At 52.2% G+C, this 25,385-nt stretch overlaps 1 protein-coding gene across 2 annotated transcripts in view; it reads left to right on the top strand.

Annotated features, from left to right (window-relative positions):
• ALX4 (ALX homeobox 4) overlaps positions 1-21,812 on the top strand; it is a 42,489-nt gene extending 20,677 nt beyond the window's left edge. Inside the window, exons 1-4 of one of the 2 annotated variants that reach the window (XM_017656501.3) lie at positions 2,315-4,000; positions 10,691-11,001; positions 16,840-16,968; positions 19,389-21,812. In XM_017656501.3, coding sequence (XP_017511990.1) covers positions 3,748-4,000; positions 10,691-11,001; positions 16,840-16,968; positions 19,389-19,718 — 1,023 coding nt within the window. In that variant the 5' untranslated portion in view covers positions 2,315-3,747 and the 3' untranslated portion in view covers positions 19,719-21,812. Of the gene's footprint in view, positions 1-2,314; positions 4,001-10,690; positions 11,002-16,839; positions 16,969-19,388 lie in introns of those variants that run through there. The other variant, XM_017656500.3, reaches the window with a different exon arrangement.
• The last annotated feature ends 3,573 nt before the right edge of the window (positions 21,813-25,385 follow it).

Below are 25,385 nucleotides of genomic sequence, written 5' to 3'. Positions count from 1 at the left end.
TATTCTTAGACAAGTCATTTACTCCCTCTGACCTCAGTTTATGGGGCTATAAAATGGAGATGTTTTATTTAGTTGTTGTAGAGTCAATAACCATAGCAGCAGTGGGGGCATGAAAGATGTTCTAGAACTGGGTAAAGCACAAAGCAGTTGCTGGTTTTTAGTGAGAGCTCAAGGTTCCTTCCTTTTCCTTTGTTGGCTCTAGGAAGCCCTCTCTATCCTCTGGACCAGAGAAAGACCCCCACTCCACCATGTGGGAAGAACCGAGTGAGTTTCTGTCTGAGGGTGGAATAAGGGAGAAGGGGACTGCAGCCCCTGCCTCTGCTGATGGCTACCTCAAAAGAACCCACAGAGGAGCTAGCAACAAATCTGCCAGCTATACAGAAAAGCAACTGGGCAAAACTCCAGGGAGCCTGGGGCAAGGGTGGGGGGGCTCATTTGCACAACTTACTTGCAAGTAGCTGGAGGGCCACGGATTTCCCAGGGTCTCCACGGAGGGAGGTGACTTTAGGGAATAAAAGGCATTCAAGTTAAGCCTGTCTTTACAGTTTGACCATCTATAAAATGAGGATGCTCATGAGAGCCACTAAGGGAGAACTTTGAGGGGATTGAAATGAGTCAAGGACATAAAACCCTCAGAACTGGAGGAGGAAAGAGCTCTGTGGGGAAGGGCAGGGACCCCCCTCATTCGTGTCCCTTGGAGTGCTAGTACAGGGGCTGACACATAGTAGGGCTGAACTGCTTGCTTGGCAAACTCTCCCAGGTAGGATGTGGGTCTTCAACCAAACTTCTAGAAACTTCTTTGGGGACTGGGGCTCTGGGGACAATCTCCAGCTTTGAGGAACGTAATTGGGACTGCAGTGCCTTCTGGTGGCCACTGTGAGCATCTGCAGTCATGATCCTGGTCAGCGGAAGCGGGGCCCCACACTTCAGGTAGGACCCAAGGAACCCTCCCAGTGGATGAACAGAGCAGCCCAGGATCCTGTGGCTCCAACTCAGTCTTGGCTGCTCATAGGGGTTGTGCCTCCTCCATAACCCCTTCTTCCCTAGCCCCTGGCAGGGATTTGGGCAATACTTGTTGAACTGAGGAAACAGGCCAAAAGTTTTGTCCAGGGCCATGTTTGGTTCTTCATGCCCTGTCCTGTGGTTAGCCCTTTTCTTTGAGCTCCCTCACATGGCAAGGCTGGCTCCCGCCCCCATGCCACAGCCACCCCATACGGCAGTGTGGGCTGAGGGAATGAGGCCCTCCTCAGTCTGCAGCCCAGCCCTGTGGCCTGGGTCCCTTTCTCCAGGAACCCTGTCACTCTCAGCAGAACATACAGAGGTTCCCCAGTGCTGCCAAAGGCAGAAGGAACCCAGGCCCGGCTGAGGATGCAGCCATGTGTCAGGCCCTGCACTGAGCTGCTCACAGTCTAGTGGGTGGAAGGCCTGGAAGGAGCACTCCAAAGCAGGGAATTCAGTGCTTCAGAGGTGAGCCCAGCCCTGGAGTCAGGGAGGGGTTGCCCTTGCACTGAACCTTGGAAGCCCAGTAGAAGAATTCACAAAAGAAGAAACCCAACAAATACAGAACTTAACTTCACTAGTAATGACAACAAAAAGCTGTAAATTCAAACAAGATTCCCTTTCACCATCACACTGGCAAAGATTTTTAAAACACTATAATGCATGGTACTGGCCCTGAAACAAGTGGCCCACTGCTGGCAGCTGAGGAAATTGTCACGTTTCTGGAAGACAGTTGGCTGTGTTTATTGGAGGCCTTCAAATGTGAATATGATCTAATTGAGTATTTCTAATTCTTGGAGCTTCTTCTAAGGGAATCATCATGAACATATTGAGGGATTTAACTACAAGAATGTTTATCACAGGCCTGTTATAATTTCCAACAATCAGAAACCTGTGTGCCCAACAATAGAAGATAGTTTGACCATGCAGTAGAATACTATGAAGCCATTAAAAATGATGTGCTAGAAGAATATAGAACAGCATGGAAAGATGCACAGGATAGAGTGTTTAGAGTGTTAGGTTTAAAAAAAAAACTTTTTATCAAAAAAATGTGTCCCCTTGTGCATGTGCTACAGTTTCTTCTCTCGCTTTGTCTTGATTTCTTTTTATTTTCCATGTAGAACATAGACACTATGTGTAATGAGAAAAAAAACCCCAAAAGTTCCAGGGAAAGGTATACAGGTGATAGTGGCAGTTAGCGGGGTGAATGAAGGGATGAGGAGATACAGTTAGGAGGCAGGGCACACACAGAAACGCGGAAGCCTGCGGCTGCCTGGGCAGCGCACAAGGGGGTGCGAGCAGGTCTGTGGGTGGGAAGCGAGCAGAGAGGCAGGTGTGGGTAGAGGTAAGTCTACAAGATGGGTGGGGCCATGCCTGCCTGGGGAACCCTGGATGCAGCGGGAAGCCTGGTTTGTGAACCTGGCAGATTTAGCAAAAAACTAACAACATAGCCAGGGAGTTCAGTGGCATTTGAATTTCAAACAGTGGATAATTTTTAGCATAAGTATTTCCCATGCAGTATTTGGGACTATACTACAAAGTTATTCACAGTCTCTCTGAAATTCTGATGTGACTGAGCACCATGTATTTTATTTTTATCTGGTGATCCTAGTGAGGCCTCTGGGAGCCAGTGTAAGCCTTTAGAGGGGGTCACAGAGTGAGCAGATGTGGGTGTCTTAGACACCCTCTCTGGAGGTATTTGAGGGTAGTGAGCCTGAAGGCAGAAGAACCTACCAGGTCTGAACTTTAACTCCGAGCTTTGGAGTATCCAAAAGGCCTCAGAGTCACAGGATGCCCAGTTCATTAGAATTGTGGCCAACCCCCACGGCAAAGGAGGTTTTTCTCTGAGACTTCCCTACCCTTCCTCAACCCGCCTCCAAGTGGTGCTTATCTCCTGCCTCCCAAAAGTGCACAGCAGAGTCCAGCACCCTACCAAAGCATGCATCATCAGGATTCTAATTACTGCTTTCAAAGTGTTTTAAATAATAAAGGTAATTCATGTTCAGGATAGGACAAATAGAAAATTAATTCAGACCAGAAAAAAAGGAATAAAATCAATCCATATTCCCATATTCCCACCTCAAGCTTCTGATATTTTCCAAGGACAGATACACCACCCCTGCTTTTTTTCAAGATGAGATTTACTTGATAGAACATGAACATCTTTCCAGGTACCAAAATACTATTCTGTAACATTAGTTTCATACATTTGTTCCCAAATGTTTACTGAACACCTACTATGTGCCAGCCACACTACTAGGCATTAGACAATCGGGATAAACAAAACAAATACATTCCAACATATTCTATTTTGTGGAAGGGAGAGAGAGAGACAATAAACAGAAGGGGAACATGACAAAATATATAACAATATATGTTAAATGCTAAGAAAGAAACAGTCTACAGAATAAAGAATATCAGGGAAGATCTTCCATTTATGGAAATATTATCCTTTATTTAACCCATCTCCTCTTACTAGATCTTTTTGTTATTTTCAGTTTTTCTAGATAATAATGCTCTCATGAACTTTCTCTCTAGCTAATTCTTTGTGTCCAACCATAATTATTTCTTTGGGATAAATTTCTAGAAATGGTATTTCTGGGTGAAGACATACAAATTCTTACTTTCTTAGTTTATCTTCAGTATATTTAGACACAGTTTTGTGTTTCCTCTATAGTTTACATTTATTTTTAAAAGAGCATGCTGTAAAATTTAAATTTAGGGGGATGGATAGTTTTATGCATTTTAATGCACTCGTGGTATAGATTCATGTGCTCACCACCAAAATTGGGACACAGGAGAGTCCCACACTCCCTCTATGGTCAAGCCCTCTCCTCCCCCTCCCTCTGCACCAGCAATCTGTTTTCTGTCCCCATACTGTTGTTGTCTTTCTCAGAATATCACAGGGTAAATAAGCAGAGTCACACGCCATGTCAGTGTGAGACTGGCTTCTTGTACAGACCATACGCTGCTTTTGAGAGCTCGCCGTGTCATGGCTTGTGTGAGTAGTCCCTTTCCTTTATCTCCGGGTGGCACCCTGGCTGCATGGCCGTGTTGGCTAACCCACTCACCTGTCACAGGACATTCGGGTTGTTTCCAGTTTGGGACAATTATGAACAAAGCTGCTAGAAATGTTTGCATGCAGGTTTGGTGTTTTTTCTCCCTGAAGAGAAGTGTGTTTCTTTAGGGTGAATGCCTGGCACCGGGATTGCCGGGTCCCGCAGCGAGCCTCTGTTGGATTGCATGGCCTCACCGCAGTGTTTTCCCACTGCAGTGTGTGACAGGGCCCATTGCTCCACATCCTCAGCACGGCTTGGCATCGTCAGGCTTTTTATTTCCAATTATTTAACTTCCATTCTGACAGGTGTGTAGTGATAGCTCACTGGGCTTTTAGTTTGCATTTCCACACTGGATAATGTCGGTATTTGCCACCTGTATATCTTCTTGGATGAAGTGTCTGTTCAAATATCTTGCCCACTTTTTTTTTTTTTTAACATTACCGTTAACTAAACTCCAGATCTTATTCAGATGTCACTAGCGTTTCCCAAATGTCCTGTTACTGTTTCAGGACCCAATCCAGCATGCCACAGTACATTTCGTCCTCATGTCCCTTTAGCCTCCTGGTCTGTGGCAGTTTCTCAGATGTCCTTTGTTTGAGAAGCATTTTTAGGGCTTCAGTTGGTGTTCATCGGTGAGTCGGGGCACCTACATCACCTTGAGAGCGGCTGGCCCAGCACCTGTGCTTCCATCCCCAACTCTTCTCTGCAGATTGGCAGCTACTTGAGGGCAGAGACCCTGTCTGTCTGTCTTTACTCAGTACACACAGATGGACCACATGCATGTTTGCTGAAATGTCACCCCAGTTGCTGCTGCCCCTTCGGCATTATTTATTGGGCCTGGAGCTAAATTCCAGGCTGAGCTTTGGAAGCCCAGTGGCAGATGAGGTGGGCTGGGGACATGATCAATGGCTAACCTTTAACCTCCACCCTGCCCCCACTCGACTGTTTGGACAGCAGTGGGTTTAGTCAGTGTCCTTTAAATAGCATGAAAGGGCCTCATGCTGGCCTGTTTTGTTTAAGGAGATTACATCGGCACTGTGCACTCTGCCACAGGGTGTGTGAGGCCGGCTCACCCGAGAACAGAGTGAGCGGCATGTCCCCAACAAAGCAGATGTTTGGAAGAAAAATAGATGTAATCAAAACCATGGAGGATAAAATTACTCAGACCCCTTAGATACACTCCACATGCATGGGCCTATGCACAACACACACACATACCACCCATGTCCCTACTCACCCAGGAGTGTCTGCAGGGTCATGCTCTCTCTCTCTCTCTCTCTCTCTCACACACACACACACACACACACACACACACACACACACACACACACACCACTTGCGCGCCTGCACTTAGACACACAAGCATACACACCCCACAGAGCCATCCACAGGCAATGGCACATGTGGTCCCCACACCTGTCCACAACTGCAGGCTTGTGCCACATGCTCAAGGGGCACAGCGGTGCACACAGAAGGAATATGCACAATGAGGCCTCCAGCACTCTCCCACCAAATGTCTTCAGAAGTTATTTTCTCTTTAAATCAGTCATTTAAAAGGCTCACAGTCACCTTTGAAAATGTCTCTAGGGCTTTCATGTCCCAAAAAGGTTAGACTAGATTAGAATAATGCTATTGGGTTGAACCAGAATAAATGACCAGAGGTAAAGGGAATGAAGAAAGGTTTCCCATTCCTTGCATTTCTCAAAATGCAACAGTCAGGGCTGTCCAGCAGCAGATCAGTGACTCCTGGGAGAGGTGCAGGCCTCCTCCTTGGCGGGGGTCAGGCAGAGGTTGAAGGGCCTTCTGTAGCTTCTGATTAAGAATATGACCTTGAACTGAATGCTTCCACTTCAACAAAAGTTGTCAATGAGAAATATTTACTTAGGTTTGTGTGAAGGGCGTGTGATTCCATCACAGCCACTGTTGCTTACGTCCCTTCTCCGAGGCAGGCGTTGATGGCTCCTGATGTCTCATGTGTGCACATTACTTGATTCCTCTGGGTAGCTGGTGGTTTATTTGCAGATCAAGACATTCCTCTGGGCCACTGCAGGTCAGGACTACATTGCCTTGGGCCCCACAGCCTGAGACAAAGCCCTCCCAGGGCTCCCTTCCCCCTCTATGGGAGGTGTCAGCATAGCCCAGTCCTGAGTCCATTTGGGAGCTGGCCCAGGGAGGGTGGGGGGAAGTTGGAACCACAGGCAAGTGGCGTGGACCAGGGACTCTGTGGCCACCCAGGCTCACACTAGCGCTGGGTGCCACTGGCCTAGAGAGGCCAGCCTTGAGGCTGGGCAAGCCCGGAGCCTCTCCACGGCCTTTTCTCTGCCATGGTGTGGGAGTCCAGTGGGTGCAGGGCTGGTTCCCAGCAGACCGTGGACTGAGTTTACTGGACACTGAAATTCTAGACCCCCGCTCTGAATCCTATCTCTTTGCTTCTTCTGCCTCCCTGCCCATCTGTGTCCCCCCTCTTGTGCCCTTCATGGAGAATCTTCCAGTGTGTGTCTTGGCCTTCCATGCCCTCTCCCTCAGTGACCTCAGCCCCTCCCCCGACTGCAGCTATCAGCTGTTAATGGTGGCATTATTTACCACATGCCTCTTCTTCACATATCTGATCCACCTCTCTCCTCATTATCAAGCAGAATTCATTTATTTGTTCAACAAATATTTCCTGCATGTACAGGATGGGGTGCTGGCACACAAAGGTAGTGGCACAAAGTGAGAGCTCAGCAGTGTTTGTGAGAACTTTTTCACTTATTCTTTAGCAACTTCTTATACCTGCCCTGTCCTGGGCTAAGCCCTGGACTAAGAAGGGACAAATGATATGAGGTCCCAAACCTCAGAGAACTAACATTCTATGGGAGGAGATGGACATTCAGGGCTTGATTATATACTACCCAGAAACACGGGCAGTAGTTGGAGAGGCTGAGCAGGGGACAAAGGGGTCTATAAGCTTGTCACAGGCCTGGAGGGCTGCCTGGAGGAGCTGGTGCTTGACTATATCTTGGCAGTGGCCAGATGGAAAGAAGGGATATCTCAGGCAGTGACCAGAGGTAGGGGTGAGGTGGACCTAGAGGTCAGTGCTATCTTTTGGAAGTTTAGCCTGAGTTGCAGGCCTCCTGCTTCCAGTGGCTGTCTTACTGAGGAGGGTACTGGCCCACACCCAGGCCACAGGCCCCTGCTGATTCTCCACCTGGCCCATCAGGATCATCTAGTTGGAAAGCAACATGCTGGCTTTGCCCAGGACCCAGCACCACCAGCCATCCCATCCCTGTCACCTACCTGGCCCATAACAGGCTTGTAAAACTTGAGGCCCCTGAAAAACAGGTGGGAGCTGCAACCACTTATGGAACAGAATGGAAGACTCAGAGAGGTGGAGCAGCTGTCTGCAAACTCTTTGGGGCTGTCCTGGGGAAGGGCCCTGAGGGTTAGAACCAGGAGTGGGGGCCAGACCTGCAGGAAAGGGACATAGGCTGCACCCAAGGCTGAATGGACCTGCTGTCCTGGGGGCAGTGGGCAGTCAGTCCCCAGAGCCTGAATGATGGTCCTTGCTGGAGAGGCTGCAGGTGGAAGGAGGTGGACATAGATGCCCCTGCAGCTGGATCTTTGGACTCAGTACCAGAAAGTCTTGACTTATTATTCTGACCAGTTTGGTGGGCCACAGAACCTGGGGGAATTTTCCTTTGTTATCTAAATTAGAGACACAGTCACAGGGTTTAAAGCAAGATGACCATTAATGAAGGTTGAGATTAGAAGGCTATCTTCCCTCTTCTTGGAGGAGCCAGAAGCATCCGTTTGCTAGAATTCCTTCTATCTCTGTGCCTTCGCGACTAGCTGACATTTGAGCACAGACATGCCCCCATCATTCTCTCCTCTCCTTCCCACCCGACACCCTAAGGGAAGGTCCCAGTGGTCATTAAGGCAGGAGGGTTGATCTGAGGCAGTGACACCACCCTTACTGGCTCTCACCATTCCAGACTCCCAGGTGCAGAAGAGACTCTGTGACATGAAATAATCACTTTAAGTTATGGGCAGACCATGGGGGAGCTGCACACGACAGCTCTTGGTCTGGCGCTCTTGGCACACACTGCGCCGCCTCCCTTTCCTCCCCCACTGCTTAGGCTCAGTGGGTGGCTGGAGGTAGGTAAATACTGGACTCCTACTTCTCACCATGAAGATACCTTGTTCTGCTGCCTCCCCATGGGCTCAGCCTAGAACCAGCTCAGTGCTGAGCAGCTTCTCTCAGGGGCCACATCCTCCCTCCCTCGTCTTCAGAGGCTGGTCCTTCTGCCCCCAGGAGGAGCAAGCAGGACCCCCTGATTGCTGTGAGGCCCCAGGATTCTTCTATCCCTACCTCTCTTCCTGGAAAGAGGTCCCAAGACCATGGAGTAGAAGTAGGGGGCTGACCCAGAAGGTAGAGGCCATACTCTGTCACAGATGAGTACACATTCTGTGTTCTCTCTGGTCTCCATTCCCCTCCAGTTGAAACCAGGAGTTTGGGCTGGTCCCTACCCACCTTCAGTTTCTACAGCACGGAGCTTCCCCTGCTCAGCACAGCCCCTCCTGCCGTGCGGGGTGGTCCCAGTCTCAGGTTGGATGCCAAAGGATACTGGAAGGGTCAATGGGGTCATTGGATGGGGACCTGGAGGGCAGTGCTAGGGCAGGAGGGGCCAGGGTTGCCCCCACAAATCTGGCTTCCAGGAAGTTGCATAACAGAGATGTTTATTTTTGGTGAGATTGGGTGGGATTTCTTCTCTTAATAAAAACCCTAAACATAAAACTTATTTGTCTTCCAGGAAGATAAATATCTTTGCTGAAAGCTCTTGGCGGGGCTGCCAGCTGTGGTTTGCACAGCGCTGTCACGGGGCCTGGAGGTCTGTGTGTGCTGGGCTCACGTGGGTCTCATAGGTGATGCCTGGGTGCTGGCTCTCCACCCCAGCATCATTGGCACTGTCTGTGGCTCTTAGAAATGGCCACCAAAGTTGCCTGCAGGCCCACTCTGGCCACTCACCTCCATGCCTTTCCTCAGTGCCTTATAAAGGGAGTTGAGGATGATGGAGGCAACATGTCCCTCTCAGCCTTCCAGCCTTAAGAGAGCCTCCAGTGTACACAAAAAGGGATGAGAGACAACCTGAAGCCTCAGCCTTCAGGCCCTGGACAGTCAGGAGACATTATCCTGACACCTAATGCCCTCTGCTTGGACCAGTTCCCAGAAGAAGAACCCGAGGGTCAGAACAGTTGGTGCTCACACCAACCATACATGCTTGTGTTGATCAGAGCTTGTGTGTCTAAAAGTCTTGTGAAATGCTCCCTACAAATCTTGTTAAATCTTCTACTTTAATATTATACATTATTTCACCACAAGAGTCAGAGACAAGGAAGGGAATGTGGCTCAGAGAGGGGCTCACACCTGTCTCCAGACCCGTCTTCCGCCCTTCCCTCGTGCTCCTGCACTCGGATGCTTTGGGGCCAGCCTGCCCGCTTGGGTGACTTCTCCAGGATCAGAGTTCTCTACTGCTCGTGACTGCAGAAGCACCCTCAACCAGCATGGCACTAAGGGCTTTATGTGTTGGCCTCTTTAGTCCCACAACTGCCCTATGATGAAGATCCTACCAGTATCTTCATCCCCATCTTACGAAGGGGAAACTGAGGCAGAAAGCAGTTAAGTGAGTTGTCCAACACACAGAGCTGGAGAGTCTTACATGTGGGATTCACACCCTGGTCCCTGGCTCCGGAGCCCGTGCTCTAACCTCTAGTCTGAGGCAAGTGGTCTGCCCAGGATGCTAACTGAGCTGTTTGGATGTGGACAAGTTACTTCCCACCCACCCTCCTACCCTGGCCTCCGCCTCCTCATCCTTGACCTACGTGGGTTGACTGGTCCTCTCCAGGTCTAAGGATATAGGAACCAGCTGGTGGAGCCCCATGCCATCAGATGGCAGGGTACCAGCTTTGTGTCAATCATTGGGGCCCACATGTCAGAGGGATGCAGGTGCCTGCCAGCTTCCTTAGGAAACACAGTCCTTGCCTGGAGGGAGCAGGACACTGCTTGGACAATAGGTGAGGGCAGTGTGGAGGGCAAGGGGATGTGACCACCTCATGCTGGATTCTTGGGTAGAGTTTCCCCTGTCCCTGCTGAACCCCAAACAGGACCTGGTAAGAAAAAGAGGGGCATTCCTGTTTGCCTCAGTGCTGAACCTCACCTCCTTGCCCCAGCCCACTTGGCCAGACATAGCTGCTGAAGGCATTTCCTCTGCTACCCTGGGAGTCCAAGGCACTGGGTCAACATTCTCTATGCCCAAAGATGTTCTAGCAAAGAGGGTCTTTGTAGAGGGAGGAGCCCAGGGTGAGTGGGGCAGGGATTAAAGGCCATAGAGGTCAGACTGACTCACCCAGAGTCACGTAGCATTGGTGTTGAAAGGGGCCCATTCTGAGATGATGGCAAAAAGGCTTAGACAGGGAAAGAGGCCCGCCCAAGGTCACACGGCATGCCAATGGCAAGGTGGGATTCGAACCTGGGCCTCCTGCCTCTTATCCAGTGAGACTCTGAGGCAAATGGCAGGAGATGGCTCTCCCCAGCCTCCCTCCTCTCTGACTTGGTTCAGCCATTGCTTTCTGATCTTGATTCCTACCCCCATCAGCCAAAGAGAGCTCGCTAGGTGAGCCAGAGCTACCGCCTGACTCTGACACCGTGGGGATGGACAGCAGCTACCTCAGTGCGAAGGAGGCTGGGGTGAAGGGGCCCCAGGACCGGGCCGGCGCTGACCTCCCCAGCCCCCTGGAGAAGGCCGACTCAGAGAGCAACAAAGGCAAGAAGCGGCGGAACCGCACCACCTTCACCAGCTACCAGCTGGAGGAACTGGAGAAGGTCTTCCAGAAGACCCACTATCCCGACGTGTACGCGCGGGAGCAGCTGGCAATGAGGACGGACCTCACCGAGGCCCGTGTACAGGTCAGTGAGGCCGCCTGGGGCGGGGCCGGGGGTTCAGGCCTGCCCTTGGGCTGGGGACTGGAGTGGGGACACCTGACTGCCCCTCAGCCACACCAGGGCTTTCTTCCCTTCAGTCTAGGGAGGCTTTCTTGAGAGGCCCCCAGCCTATCCCTCATATCCTTGCTCCAACCACAGCAAGACTGCTTTTATCCACTCTAATATTAGGCTTCTTGCTCTGGCTGGAGCAGGGTAGAAAGGAGGGCCCCCTGTGGAGGGGCAGGAAGCCTCTTAGCTGTATTTCTGGGCTCTCCCTGGTGTAAGAGTCCAGGCCCTTTTGTGAAGGACATGACTGGTCTCTGTTATGGAAGTCCAGTCTCTTAGGAAGGAAACAGGATAAATGTAAAGACCCAATGGACAGAGCATTCCAGCTCTTCTTTCTGCCTAGGATGGCTGCCCCCTCCATCTTCCAGGTCCCAATTCAGTACACCTCCTTCAAGAAGTCTTCCTGACCACCGTGGCTGAGGCAGTAGTCCCCTATCAACACCTAGCCACCCAGCACACCACAGCCCAACAGAGACCAGCACAGCTCAACCCAACACAGGCTGAGGCAACCAAGGCCAATGCAACGTCACACAGGCAAACCAGGGCACCCTCTACCGCACTGTCCTAGTTTATTTTTTTCCTAGAATATGACTGACTGAAATTATTTTATCTGTGTGTCTCCTGCTACTAGAAGGTGAGTCCCTGGAGGGCAGGTACTGTCCAATGCTCATCACTGTATTCTTATCAATTAGAGAAGGCTGAACTCAGAGCAACAAGGGCAAAAAATAAATATTTGTGGATCAATTAACCTCCTTTGTCTGGAGAGGTGTGTCCCCATTCCATTCATGAAATTACAGCAAAGAAATAACCATAAAGAAACCAAAGACCTCTGACTACCCAAAACACAGGTGAAGAACTCTATGCACTAAAGCTCAAACTTCACCTTAACACAAAATAAATGCCCTGCTCAGACTGCTTTTCCAACCCAGAACATGCTAGAAATGGCAAGTAAGGTATCATCACAGAGCAGTTTCCTCCCTCCAGTGGGGCAGGGAAATCAACAGCTTGACAGCAAAGAGGAATTTTCTGTAAAATGGTATAACTCAGCTCAGCCCATCAGTCCTTTGAGTAGCAGAGCAAAGAGCCCTCATTACTCAGCAGACCCCAAGGGTGCTCCCTGTCCCATTAGTTCACTAAGGAGTCTTCAGTGGAATGTTTCTATGGTGTCATTAAAGGTTCCTGAGCCTCAATCATACTCTGTTTAATATGGCAGAGGCATTTGGAATAGAGTCCATCACATTTCATTTAAAATGGCTAATGTGAAAAAGAGCTGCCAGTGATCAGTATATCTGCAGTCACCTGGAAACTGCAGGAACTCGCAGCGATTCCAGACAGTCAGGTGGTTTAACCATAAACTCCCCAGGGCAGGTGCCTGCTGCCCCGGCGTATTCCTCTCCAGCACCTGGGGGTGTTTGGGGAAAGCAGGCAGGGCAGCCAAGTCTTTACTGTGACTCTGGAAGCCCTGTCACACCCACTCTCTCATTTGAGTCAGGACAACCAGCCCCACAGCCTCAATTGCCTCAGAATCTGGACTGGAACCCCAGAATCAGCCTCACTTAGCTGATGGGTTTGGAAGGAGCTAACAGAGTAGATGGAGAAAAGGGAGGCTGGTTATGGGGCATCCCTGCAGGTGCTGTGCTGGTGTGGCATAAACTGGTTCACTTTCTGTGCAAGTGTGTGTCCCTAACAAAGGGATGGGAGTGCCCAGGAGAGGAATTCACTTAGTATCAAAAGAAGGATGGCTCTTCCAGTACAAAACATGGACATGACATGTAGGCATGACTGTATGGCTAAAATGGAGTGTTCTCTACACACACACACACACACACACACACACACACACACACACGCATGCACACATTTATGCCTACTCTCAGAAAGAGTTGAGGCAGCTTACAATCAAAGATTTCTTATTTTCTTCTAAGAACATGAACAATGTCATGAAATGGGAAGGTAATAATGTCAAAAATCTAAGCTGAGGATAAGGTTGCCACTTGAGCACAAATTTCCTGGGCTTCCCCACAGCCAAGGCAGAAGGGGAATTATGTATCTTATCATATGTAAGGGGAGGGTCATAGAATTACAGAATTTTAGTGCTGGGAAGGATCCCCTGGTCTTCTCACTTGATATTGAGAAAGAAGAGGCCCAGAGGTGAGAAGCAATTACCTGTAACCAGGTGACTCAGGAGGAGCGACTTGGTGGCAGTGCTGAGACTAGAATCTGGGACTCCTGAGGTCCAACCCCAAATTCTTTGCCTTTAGTTTGCTGTATCAGGACATGAGCCAGACTGTTCTGAGTCTTTTCTTTGTATAAAGGCAGCAGGGTGGGTGGGATCTTCATGTGTGCCAGACCTCTGGGTTGAGCCTGGCCGTGCCCTGGGGCCTGGGGATCTGGTGATGAAACCCCTTGCCTGCCTCTGCTGAGTGTGTTCAGGGCCCTTCTCAGCTGGTGGGAGGTGATGTGCCCGGTATAAAGTGGTGGCAGGGACAGCGAGGGGGTGATGTGAGCCCTGAGATGGACCTTGGCTGGGAAGAAGCCTACGGTTTGGCCCTGCTCCAGGGGGCTGCAGGGGCCTCTTTCTGCCGTCTGGGATTCCGATCTCTGCAGCTGGTGTCTGAAGACAATAAGACAGAGGCCACCCCGCCCTGGTCCCAGATGGGCTGTGGTTAGTGAGGCCTCCTCCAAGACAGTTAGTTCCTTGGGGAGAGGACTGTGCTGAGTGGGCCCAGACTGGGGTGGGCTGGGAGTGGGGTGGTCCTGGGGCACGACATGCAGAATGGAAGGCTGGACTTCAGTCCCTGCTATTTTGGGGCTGCACAGAGGAGGCAGGCTGAGGGTCGGAGAGCCCAGGACACCAAGCATCTGCTGGGGCCTCTTGGAGCCCCAGACTTCAGGGTCAGAGGTGGAAGGATGCTCTGAGTGTCAGGGGCCTCAAACATGAGGACAGAAGGGGCCTGTGAGGATACCCCTGCCACTACCCAGTTTATGAGCGAGCAGACTGATGACCAGCAAGGCTCACATAGCCAAGCCTTGATCTGGGCAGAAAGGCTCCATCTTGCACACAGTGTAAGGTCCCAGGCACGAAGGAACTGGAGGGAGAGGAGGGGGAGTGGGCAGCTGTGCTCCCACTGGCCTGCCCCTCCACAGCCGCTGCCGCCTCCCACAGCCTCCATCTCAGGCCCTCAAATAAATCCCTCACAGCCTGACCCTCTTCCACACTCTTCCCAAAGACAGTGCTATCTCTGCGGCTTCTCCCCCCCACCCAACCCCCCGCCCCGGCTCATCTATCTTCCTAGATAACCCAGGCCTCCCCTCTCACAGCCGCCACCTCCCCAACACCCAGCCTAGGCCCCCACATTCCATCTCCCCAATCTGCTCCTCCCAGCTCCAGCCCCTTTCTCAGACAAGGCCTCCTGCTTCCCCAGGCTGCAACCCTCCAGCCCATCGGGAGCCTGTGTGACTGACCTCCACAAGCGTCCCTCCACCCCCACGTTCCCATGCAGGGACTCATGGGAAACTCCTGCAGTGGCCCAGCATGAGCCCTTCTCACCTCCCCACCCCCAGAGAAAGAAAGAAGGCATATATCTTGATGCCTCCAGTGGGATTCTTCCTGCACTCTCCACAGGCTTCCCCACAGAAAACCCTGGGAGGCTGAGGAAGGAGCGGAAAGACTGAGCTAAGCCTGCAGGAAATTAAACATGAAATGAAAACAAGCTCCTCTGATTCATTCTCTCATCCTGTCCCCAGTCCCCCATCCCAGGCCACTGATAAAGGGGGATCCCATTTCAGCAGCACAGAGAGAAGACCTCATCCACCCTGAGCTCCCAGCAGGCGGCCTCAGCCTGGCCCTCAGGAGCCCAGGAGGAGAAGAGCCATCAGGGGCCCCTGGGGCAGAGGCTGAGACCCCAAGCCTAGGAGAGGGCCCATCTCCGGGTAGGACACAGGGAGAGTGCTTCTCCTATTCCAGAGTCAAGACAGGGAAAGAGAGCGAGTCTGGAAGGGATGCAGGACCCACAATGTGCACATGTGCATGGGTGTGTGGACACTCATGTGCACGTGCATATGCATACTTGGGATTTGGGAGGGAAAGTGAGGTGCAGCCCCATGCGCCCTCCTCACTCTCTTCCTCTTCACACTAACCAGACACATACATACCTGGCTTTTTTTATTTTTTAATTCTTTAACGAAAGATAGCAAAAAAGGTCAGGAACTATAAATAAGTGTGAAATATTCCAAAATCTGTGACAACATCTATCTCCTGCCCTGAGGCACCAACTCTGTGAGGATGTTAGTAGATACTGGCCCCATTTTCCAGATGCAGAAACTGAGGCCATGGGCAATGCCAGTGCTAGAATGGGCACTCCATTCCCCAGCTACACTAGAAGCCCAAACAGGCTGAGCAGCCTCTGTGCTACCCATGGGGAGTCTGCCCATGCCTCAGCCCAGCTTCTCCCTCCTTCAAGGAAGCTGGGTGCTCTCGGTGGAGTGCTGGCTGCATGCTCTTTGAGGTGCACCCACTTGCCCCTGAGTCAGTTGGCAGGAGCACATCAGGCTGATAGAAATTTCCCTCCAGGGAAGGTCTGCCTTTGACTCAACCTGAAGCCATTTCTGGCCTGGAAGCCAGTCCCTCCTCATTGTCCTTCCCCTGGCCCTTCCTCGGATGCCCTCAGGGGCAGGGCTAGCAGACCGCAAGGTAAGCCCTTGCTTATGAGCCTTGGGAAAGTCCTGAGCCCACCAGAAAGGCCCAGGAAAAGACTAAAGGGCCCCACTCCACTCCCAGCACCAAAGATCCCAGCTTACACACCAGTCTCAGAGACCACCATCTTGTTGGTTCCCAGTCAACCCAACATCCAACCCAACACTCAGTGACACGGGGCCTCCACTCCTCCTCAGTACCAGGCTTCTCTTTTGCTTGAGTTTTTGCAGGGGCCATCTCTCTTAATGGCACCAAGTGCAAACCCCTCCACTTGGTATGCGAGGCCCTCCATAGTCAGACTCCAACTTCCAGGATTCTCTCTCTCCCATCGTCCCCCCCGCTGGGCAGCGTGGCCTGGACATCTTCTGAACATGTGTGGTGTTTCTACACTCGGGCCTGGACTTCCCTCCCTCCACCCGACACCGAGGCCCAGCCCCAACCCTGCCCAACGCCAAACCTCCTCTGACTGCCTCTGCTGCCCAGCTGAACCCCAGCTCTGCCACAGCACCTTTAACAAGGATTCTGAGCTGGGAGACTGTTACCAACAGGAAGGCTGCCAAGAGGATTCAGGAAGATAGAGATTCTAAGTCCGGGCCTTTAGACAGGCTCCAGGGAGCCATGGAGTTTTTGGAAAACTGTAGCAAAACTGTGTGTATGATCTCTAGGAGATAACTTCTGGAGAAGTGTTCATGGCTTTTATCAGGTTCCCCAGAAGGAGTCTGTGGCCCACAGCAGAGTAGGTCACACCTATGCTGGATGGGTTAGATGATCGCTAAGCAGAACATCAGTGACATGTTTTGTGTATGTGACACTTTGCTTTAGATTCTGAAACTTAGAAAGATGAAGTTGCTGGCCCAAGACCAAGCATGTGGCCAGCTATCGGCCATTCTAGATTGTAAGGTCTTGAGGATGAAGATGAGGCAGATGGTCCTCTGTAGCCCCAGGGCACATCCCCACCCTGCAAGCACTGCGGTGGGTGGGGCTCAAGGAAGCGGCCAGCACTGCCTGAGGGCAAGACCTCAGCCCTGGACCTGAGCTGGGATAACTGCTTTGTCCTGCAGGTCTGGTTCCAGAACCGGAGGGCCAAGTGGAGGAAGAGGGAGCGCTTTGGGCAGATGCAGCAGGTTCGAACCCACTTCTCCACCGCCTACGAGCTGCCCCTCCTCACCCGAGCTGAGAACTATGCCCAGGTGAGTCCCTGCCCAAGCCCCTGCTCTGGTGCCCTGCCCCGCATGCTTGAGAATGGGCACCTTCGCAGGAGCTGGGATGCATGACCCCGAGGTGCCCTGCAGGCCCGTTCCAGGTGTGCGCCTGTTTATACCAGACGGCAGGAGGCCCAGAGCCATTTCTGTCCCACAGAAGTGCTGACTCAGGCTTGGCTGGATTTTAGGCAGGGGCACGGAGGGGCCATGGGAGTGTCTTCTTCCTCTGGAGGCCAGGCCATCAGGAACACTCAGGTGTCTCCTAAGAAATGAAATCCTAAAATCTGGAGGACTTGAGGCAAGGCTAGAATGAACATGGGATTGATTCTGCATCCCAAGACTTGGCCGTCTTCCCAGCTCCAGACCTCTCTCACTTGATGCAGGTCACAAACTCTTGGAACCTGGGCTTCACATATAACTGGACGTTGTAAAAGCACCCACCCCTCTCCTTTGTGAGGCTGTTGAAAGGTCTATGCTAGATAATGCAAAAGTACTTTGCCTTACATTTCCAAAAAGGTCACTGTGTGCTCCCAGCCCTGCCAGGAGTCTGTGTCCCATCTTGTCTGCCATCCCCCACAGCAGCTTCCTAGACAACTGTCAGCCCATCCCCTGTTCTAGTGGCCTGTGCGTCTTCAGTGAGTTGCAAAGGGACAAGAAATGATATGAGTAGTGTCAGTAATTTGGAGCGATATATGCCTGGTGGGGTCCATTCCAGACAGCCCTCCATGTGCCTGGCAGAGGTGGCTGTTTTCTCACCCTCAGGCCTTGCTGTGGCGTGGCTGCCCACCTGCAGCTCCAAGCCTGGCTCTGTCCAGCAGAAAGCCAGTGGCGCAGGCCCCCTAAGTCTCCTTTACTTCTAGCTGTCCCACAGTGGAGCTAGCACATGGTCCCCATTCAGACCAGCTCTTCCAGGATTCATGCAGAAGGGGTCAGGGGTCAGGCCTGGGGTGAGGCTGAGGAATGAGGGGCGGGGGTCTCATACACACATACCATCTGCATCAGCTCCTGCTACATTCTTGCACCCTTCATCCTTCTATCCCTCCCCAAACCCAGCCTCCTTGTCCCCAGGAGGATGGACCTCCAGCCTGGCTCCTTGTGCTTGATCTCTGCTGCCTGAGCCCACTCACTGGAGGGAGAAACACAACACAGGACCATGCTCATCCCTCTTATCTGTAGCATCACATATCACATGCCCCAGAAATCTTAAAAAGAAGTGGGGAAAGGCCAACGGAGTCCCCATCACCCAAACCAGAACCAGACCAGCACCAGCGGGAGAGATGTGGCCAGGCTAGTCTGTCGACCCTTCCTGCTGCTGACAATGCCCTGTGCGCTATGGGGCCAGAGTTCCCTCCTCACTCTGCTTTTAAATGCCTCAAAGTTTGTCCTGCTCACCTCACCTCTCCACACCCAGGTCAGCCTCTAGGTCCACTCTACCACTACCACCACTCTGCTTTTAAAAGCCTTCCCTGAGCAAACCACAAACACTGGTGGGATGGGGGAGGCAGGCCAGCAGGAGCTGCGTGAAGGTTGTGGAGAATCCCACGTGCATAGCGGCTGAGAGGTGCGCAATCTCCTTGAAGTTTGCCCTGTTCACCTTACCTCTCCACACCCAGGTCAGCCTCTAGGTCAACTCCACCACTACCTGAGCATTCTACACAGACACACACACACACACACACACACACACACAAACACACACACACACACACACACACACACACACTGGGCACCCAGCCTGGCTCCATCCATCCATGGGCACTCATCACCTCCTGAGGCAGCCCCTCCCGCCTCTTCTGAAGTTAATTCTGAAGCCTCTTGGGCACTGCGCCCTGGAACCTTGGCCTCTGATCTTGGCTTCTGGGAGATTTAGGCACCCACTGCCAACCCCTCCACACCACAGCCGACTCGTCCAGAGCCCATGTTCCTAGCACCAACATAATTTGCTCTGAATGTGGGTTAGCTCCCATTTCTCAGACACCTTGCGTGCACCAGGCCTGGCGAGGAGCCAGAGGTAAGACACAGTCACTGACCTAAGGATGGAGAGGGAAAGTCTGCAACTGTATCTCCAGCCAGAAGTCGGCCAGAGGAGGAAGGCGCTGCCCCCAGCTGGTCAGATGCACCCTCAGGGCAGCTGTTGTATTGGACCCTTAAGGAAGTTTGAACTTCAGTCCTTAAAACAGAAATTCTATATGCTGCTAGCCTCTCCACGAGAACACAAGAGCCAAAGCATAAAATCTAAACCCTAATAGGGGTCTGGATGGCCATAACGATTTTGAGAGGCCCCCAAGTAAATACTCAAGAATGGTTCCATCATAATGATGAGAGGCCATCCAGAGGGTGAGGAAAAGCCCCACATGTACTCCTTCTGCCTCCCACCCCAGTGACGTCTCTCCCTTCCCTCTCCCCAGATTCAGAACCCATCCTGGATCGGCAACAATGGGGCTGCTTCACCAGTGCCAGCCTGTGTGGTTCCCTGTGACCCCGTGCCTGCCTGCATGTCCCCTCATACCCATCCCCCTGGCTCTGGGGCCAGCGGCGTCACCGACTTCCTGAGTGTCTCTGGGGCTGGCAGTCATGTGGGCCAGACGCACATGGGCAGCCTGTTTGGAGCGGCGGGCCTTAGCCCTGGCCTCAATGGCTACGAGCTCAATGGTGAGCCGGACCGCAAGACCTCGAGCATTGCGGCCCTCCGCATGAAGGCCAAGGAGCACAGTGCAGCCATCTCCTGGGCCACATGACAGGGCCCCTCAGACCCATCCCCAAGCCCTCCCCCGCCTTGGGGCGCTGGCCACGTCCATGCTTTCCAGGCCCCCCAGCCTCCCACTTGGCTTTCCTCTTGGGAATCTGACCTGGGCCAGGGGTCTGACCCTCAGCACTTTCAGTTACCCCAAGTCTGAGACCCCATGGACTGCTGGAAGGGAGGGGGCAACAGGCTTCTGTCTTTCCCTGGCACTGAGGCCAACACCCCTGGTCCTGGCTAGAGGCAATGGAGGAAGTTAGATGGCCAAATTTTGCAGCTTTGCATCCATTATAAGCTGAAGACCCCTTTTCTCCACCCCTGCTCCTCCACCCTGCCAGGTTTGTCTGTTGAGTCAAGGACAGTTTCCCATCCAGACCCAGCAAGGGCACCAGGAAAGTCATGTCCGTCCTTCCCTCTATTCTGGGTCTCCTGGTCACCAGGCCGATGACTGTCTGAAGAACAGGCTACCCTGCAGAGTGGCCTCCTGCCCTTCCATTTCCTTTTCTCTTACTAAAAGCCTAGGGAATCCAACCTCCTGTACCCAAGGCACTGGCCTCACCTTCACCCTGATTGGCAAGGAGCCCCCATCCCGCCTGTCCCTTGTGCTAGACACACCTGGGGGGAGTAGGCCAAGAAGAGGAGCTGGAGCAGAAGAATCCTGGCCTAGGGGGATGGACAGTCCCCAGGGGACATGTTCTAATTCCCTCGGACTCTGGAGACTGAACCTAGGTGAATGCTGCAGGAGGAGGCTGCCGACCACCCCAGTGCCCACACGCTGGAAGAAGAAAAGCTTCTGGAGAGAGGAAGGACTGCAGGGAGGTGTGTGGGGCGGGGCAGGGGCCCGTGCACACATCTCCACTCCACAGCCTGCCTGACATCCCGCTGCTGACAGGGAGCCCGTTACGGTGGATCCAGGAGGATCTGGAGGCCCTTTTCCCTTTCCCTGCCCCATTCTGGTCACTTGCTGGGACTGCTGAGCAGTGTCCTGGCATGGAAGGACTTACCCCTTGGAACCCACAAGCTAGGGCCTGAGGTCACAGCAGAGGGTCAAGAGCAGCATGCAGGCTTTGCTAGAGAACACCTGTCCATGTTCAGCCCCCGGACAGGTAGGTCAGCCCTTACACTGCCTAGACTGCTGCTCCCTCCATACCTGCCAGCGCTTTCCACGGTGGGCCTGCAGGCATGAGGCAGAGAGAGCTTGTCCTTGCACTTCTTTCCTAGGGGATTGGAATTCAGAAATCTCAGCTTTTCTCTCCAGCCTCTGGAAGGGCTCTCGGGCTGAGCTCCTCTGGGTCATCTGCTTTGTTCCAGGTGTGGCAGACAGGATGCTCTCCAGAAGCAGTTTCCCTGCATGCAAAAAGGGGCCTCTCTCTTGGGAGGGGGGGCTCCACTCCTGTCTAACTTGAGACCTGAAACTTGAGTTTTGGCACCAGGTCCCAGCCATCACCTAAGCTTGTGGTACACAGTACCAGTCCTCCAAGGCAGGCCTTTCAGAGCCCCAGGAGGGCCCTCCAGCAGGTACCCCTGGGGAGAAGTACTCGCCTTCTCAACTTCCTATCTTGATTGTGTCAGGAGGGCCAGTCCAGCAGGCTCAGGTCCTGGACACAGGATAGCCTCTTGGATTGGATGGAGAGGAATGAGATCCTCTGCCTTTGAGGTGCTGGAGGTGTAGAGGAATTACAGCTTCCACCTCTGCCTCATGTTCCCATATGCTCTGGAAACAAGACCAGGGAAGGATCTGGCTTTGGCCTTCCTTGATAAGAGTCAGACCTCTCTGTGAACCATAGCTCTAAAATTGATCTTCTGGAAGTGAAAAACATCTTGGACATTGAATTAAATGTTCTTGAAGGCTTGGCTTTAAATGTCTCAAATACTTGAGGGTCTTGGAATGACTCCTGAATGCCTTTTCCAGTTCTGAGGTTCGCTGAAATAACTCAGACTCCCCAGAATCTAGGAAGGGAAAGGAAGCAAGAGCTTGAGGCTGGGCACGGTCTCACTCAAGTGCTCTAGTGGCTGGGATGGTATAGGAGGAACTTCCACCAGAGGTTGTCCTCACCTGGGCAAGAGTCAGTATTGAGAGAGAGACAGGACAGTCCCAGAGGAGGTGGGGAGGGGGAAGGGGCTCAAGCAGATTCTTCTGAAAGGGGCCCTGGCACAGATTTCCTTTCCAGCTGGGCAAGACCTAAGTGGGGCAAATTTCAACAAAAAGCTTGAGGAGAAAGGCCTCTAACAGAAGGCTCTGTAGCTCTGGCTGCCTGTTCCACAAACACAGACAGTATTTATGATTAAAATGTCAGTGTAAAATGTCTGTATTCGTGTCCCCAAAGACAGCTACCTACCCCTAGGCCTGTCCTCACCCTGTCCCAGCACCCCAGGCTTGCCCAGCACTTTGAGAATCCCAGAATCCTGGGGCTGGGAGGGAGCTTAGAGACCCTCTAGTCAGTCCACTCTCTCCACACAGAGGTGAGAAGACCCCTGCCTGAGTGGCCAAGTGGCTGCCACGAGCTGGGTTTCACATGAGGCAAAGCTGTGAGGAGCCTGGAACTCGGCACCCAGGCTGTGGTGGGCCGGCCCTGGCTGGCACTGGGGCACCGTGCCATGCGGAGCTGCCCCGGTGCCTGGCATCCTCAGCAGCTGGGTGCTCTGCTGGAGCTCCTTCCCCTCTTCAGCTTTCTCTCTGGGTCCTTCCCAGCCCAGTGGCCAGGCCCAGGCCTTCTGTTCCCGATGGTGGGAAGCATCCCCCCAGCAGCTCCCATGAGGACTAAGCATGCTTAGGTGACTGTCCAAGCTGGCTGGTCTCAGGAAGGCAGACAAGAGGGGACTCCACCTCCTCTGTGGAGCACTGCTCAGCAAATAAGCTGAAAGAGGTGAGGATTTCCTTTGACTCTTGGCCTAAGATCTCATCAGAGACGTCACTGTAAACCTGACAGGACGGGCAGTTCGCAGATCACGGGGCAGCCTTCCCAACACTGGGAGCCTCTGATCCCTGCTGGGAATGAGTCTCAGTGGCCAAGGATTGACACTAAGGCGCTGCTGCCAACCCCAGGTGCCATCGCTACTGGGCTCTGGGGACACACAGCGACTTGTCCCCAAGTCTTCAATGGCACTTGGAGGACACGGGCTTTGAAACTTCCCTTGAATTCTTCCAACTATACTTGATTCCCTAGGAGGGAGCTTAAAGACCCTCTAGTCAGTCCAGTCCCTCCACACAGAGGTTAAGAAGACCCCTGCCTGCATGGAGAAGTGGCCATCTCTTACTGCTGTGCCTCCAGCTGTGGGAAGCATGGCAGCCAGGTTAGTTCAGACATCAAGGGGTTGGGGGGCAGCAGTCATATGGGGGCCCCCAGCATACATTGCTGTGGCCACACTGGGACCCGCTCCAGGGCCACATCTGCCCTCCTTTCATCTGAGTAGATGGGAGGAATGTTTCCATGGAACCACCACGTAGCATGCCTGCTCCCACAGCCATCCTCTCCCTGGGCAGGACGCTCTGGGGCTTCTGGTCTGCCGGAGGGCCCTGACTGGCAGGTGCAAAGGCAAATGGGCCTAGCTGGGGGAGGATGGTTGGTCAACTGAGCCCCGGGATTATGATCTGTGACGACAAAAGAGAAAAATGATGAAGACAACAAAACGGTACCTCCGAAGGTACTTCAGTAAGGATGCTGTAGGGAGGTAAGGTACCCCAGTGAACAAAACATCACCTGATCTTGTCCTCTCCTTCCTTCCCCCGTCACTTACACACGTAGAGCTAGGCCTTTATACTACTGATTTTGAAGGACAGTTGTCAGTGTCAAATATTCTGTTTGGGTGTGCAGTGGTTGAGTGGAGTGCTAGAAAGAACATGAACCTCAACCAATACTGACTGTTCTCACTGTAAGATATTTTAACCTGTATAAACGCAACTTTTCCTTTAGCTTAATGGCCTGGGGTGGAATTTTAAAAATATATATTAAAATACATTAAAAATTCAGAAAAGTGTATAAAAAAATGAGGTCGGTTCCATAAAGTTTTACTGCCTATACCACCATGTAACTACATTATAGCAAAATATTAAAAGAAACGTTCTTGCCTTCTAAAGTAAGTTATTGCACTTACATCTTTTTGGCGAGGGGAGGAATATCGAGGAGAAGGGGACCTGGGGGCCTAGGCATGGGGCCAAGTGGAGAGTGGAAGCTGCTGGACGCTCCCAGAGCACACCCTTCAAGGGGCCCGGCCCCAACTGTCTGTTTGGTTGTTGTTTGCAATAAACTCCTTCTCCTTCCTCCTCTCAACTGGAACCTGTCTGTTTTGTTCCTGACTTGTGACAGATGAAATGTGATCAGAGGGGCCTCTGAAATCTCACATTAATTGAAGTCGGCAAAAAATACTAACAGTGCCCTTTTGAACTGCTGACACAGTACAGAATGGATTACCAGGGCTAGATTAACAACAGGTGGCCAGCCAGGGCTCCTGCACAAAGAGGGGGTGCATGGCCTGCAATGGGCTGGGATAGCCCCCCTTATCCCAGAGGACCTGCCTGCACAGCGGGCAAGCTGGGGGAAAGATGGGGGTACCAGAGTCCACTTTTCAGGCAGCAAAAAGGGTCACAGCAGCTCTTCTGGCTCCTGCATCTTGGGTGCGCTCAGCACAGCCCGTGCCTCCAGGTCTTCACTGCGGGAATGGCCAGGCCCTCCTTGTCACTGAACACCAGTCTGTGCTTCCTTGGGTTGTTCCAAAAGCAAGGGTCAGCTAGGACATGGAGGTCCTGGGCAGGGAGGCCTGGCTGCTTGGCACCAAGCACAGGATGAGCCTCCAAGAGAGGCAGGCCCAGTCCTGCCTCTGCTACTTAATTGACCAAGGGAGCTTACAAGAGGTATAACCACATAGCCTTTAAAGCAAAACTCTAAAGCAAATCATGAAGCAGGGACGGGCCCAGGTTCTGCTACAGAATAGGTGCTTCTTGGCTTTCCAGCATGAGGGTAACTCATGGAAGAGGCAGTCAGCCTCCATGGGACCACTGTGTGGGGTGGGGAGTCATCTTCATCTACTGAATCACCTGTTGCTCAGTTCACATAAGGGGAGTAAAGCCTGTCCCTGGCTAGTTTAACAACTTGGGGGGAAGATTATATGGATAGCATACATGCACGGGCTTTTGTAAGCTGATGTGACACAATGGACAAAATAAAAGATGATGATTATTCCCAAAAGAAAGATATCTTCCTCCAGCTACCAGCTGTGGGTCTGATAAGAATCTCCTTTCATCCGCTCTTGCCAATTCTTCAAATGTTGCTTTCCTGGAGCCACATCTCAGATTTGGTACCAATGAGGCGGTAAGTTCAATTCAGTATAGGCCCAGCTGGGTTTTAGGTTGTCCTGGGCTGGGTACTAGTGTTTTAAAATGACCCCTCTCACTTGATAATATAGGTGAATGTTGAAACCACAATGTTATTCACGTGAAACCGTCATAAGATTGGACATCAATGATACTTTAATTTTTAAAAAATGACCCCTCTCATCTCTTAGGGCTTGGGATCATGGTAGCACCTGATTCCCCATTCCAAGACACTGCCAAGTCCCCGGTCAGGAGCCAAAGAGGAGAGGAGGAAACACCTTGTGCATGGGCTGCTGTCTGCCCTGTCCCCCTGCTCTTGTCTGTGGGATCTGAGCAACCCCAATGCCCCCAAGT

Source organism: Manis javanica, chromosome 11 (genome assembly GCF_040802235.1).
Source record: "Manis javanica isolate MJ-LG chromosome 11, MJ_LKY, whole genome shotgun sequence".
NCBI classification, from domain to species: domain Eukaryota; kingdom Metazoa; phylum Chordata; class Mammalia; order Pholidota; family Manidae; genus Manis; species Manis javanica.
Note: the sequence above shows the minus strand (reverse complement) of the source record. Positions and strands in the feature narration are given on the sequence as shown.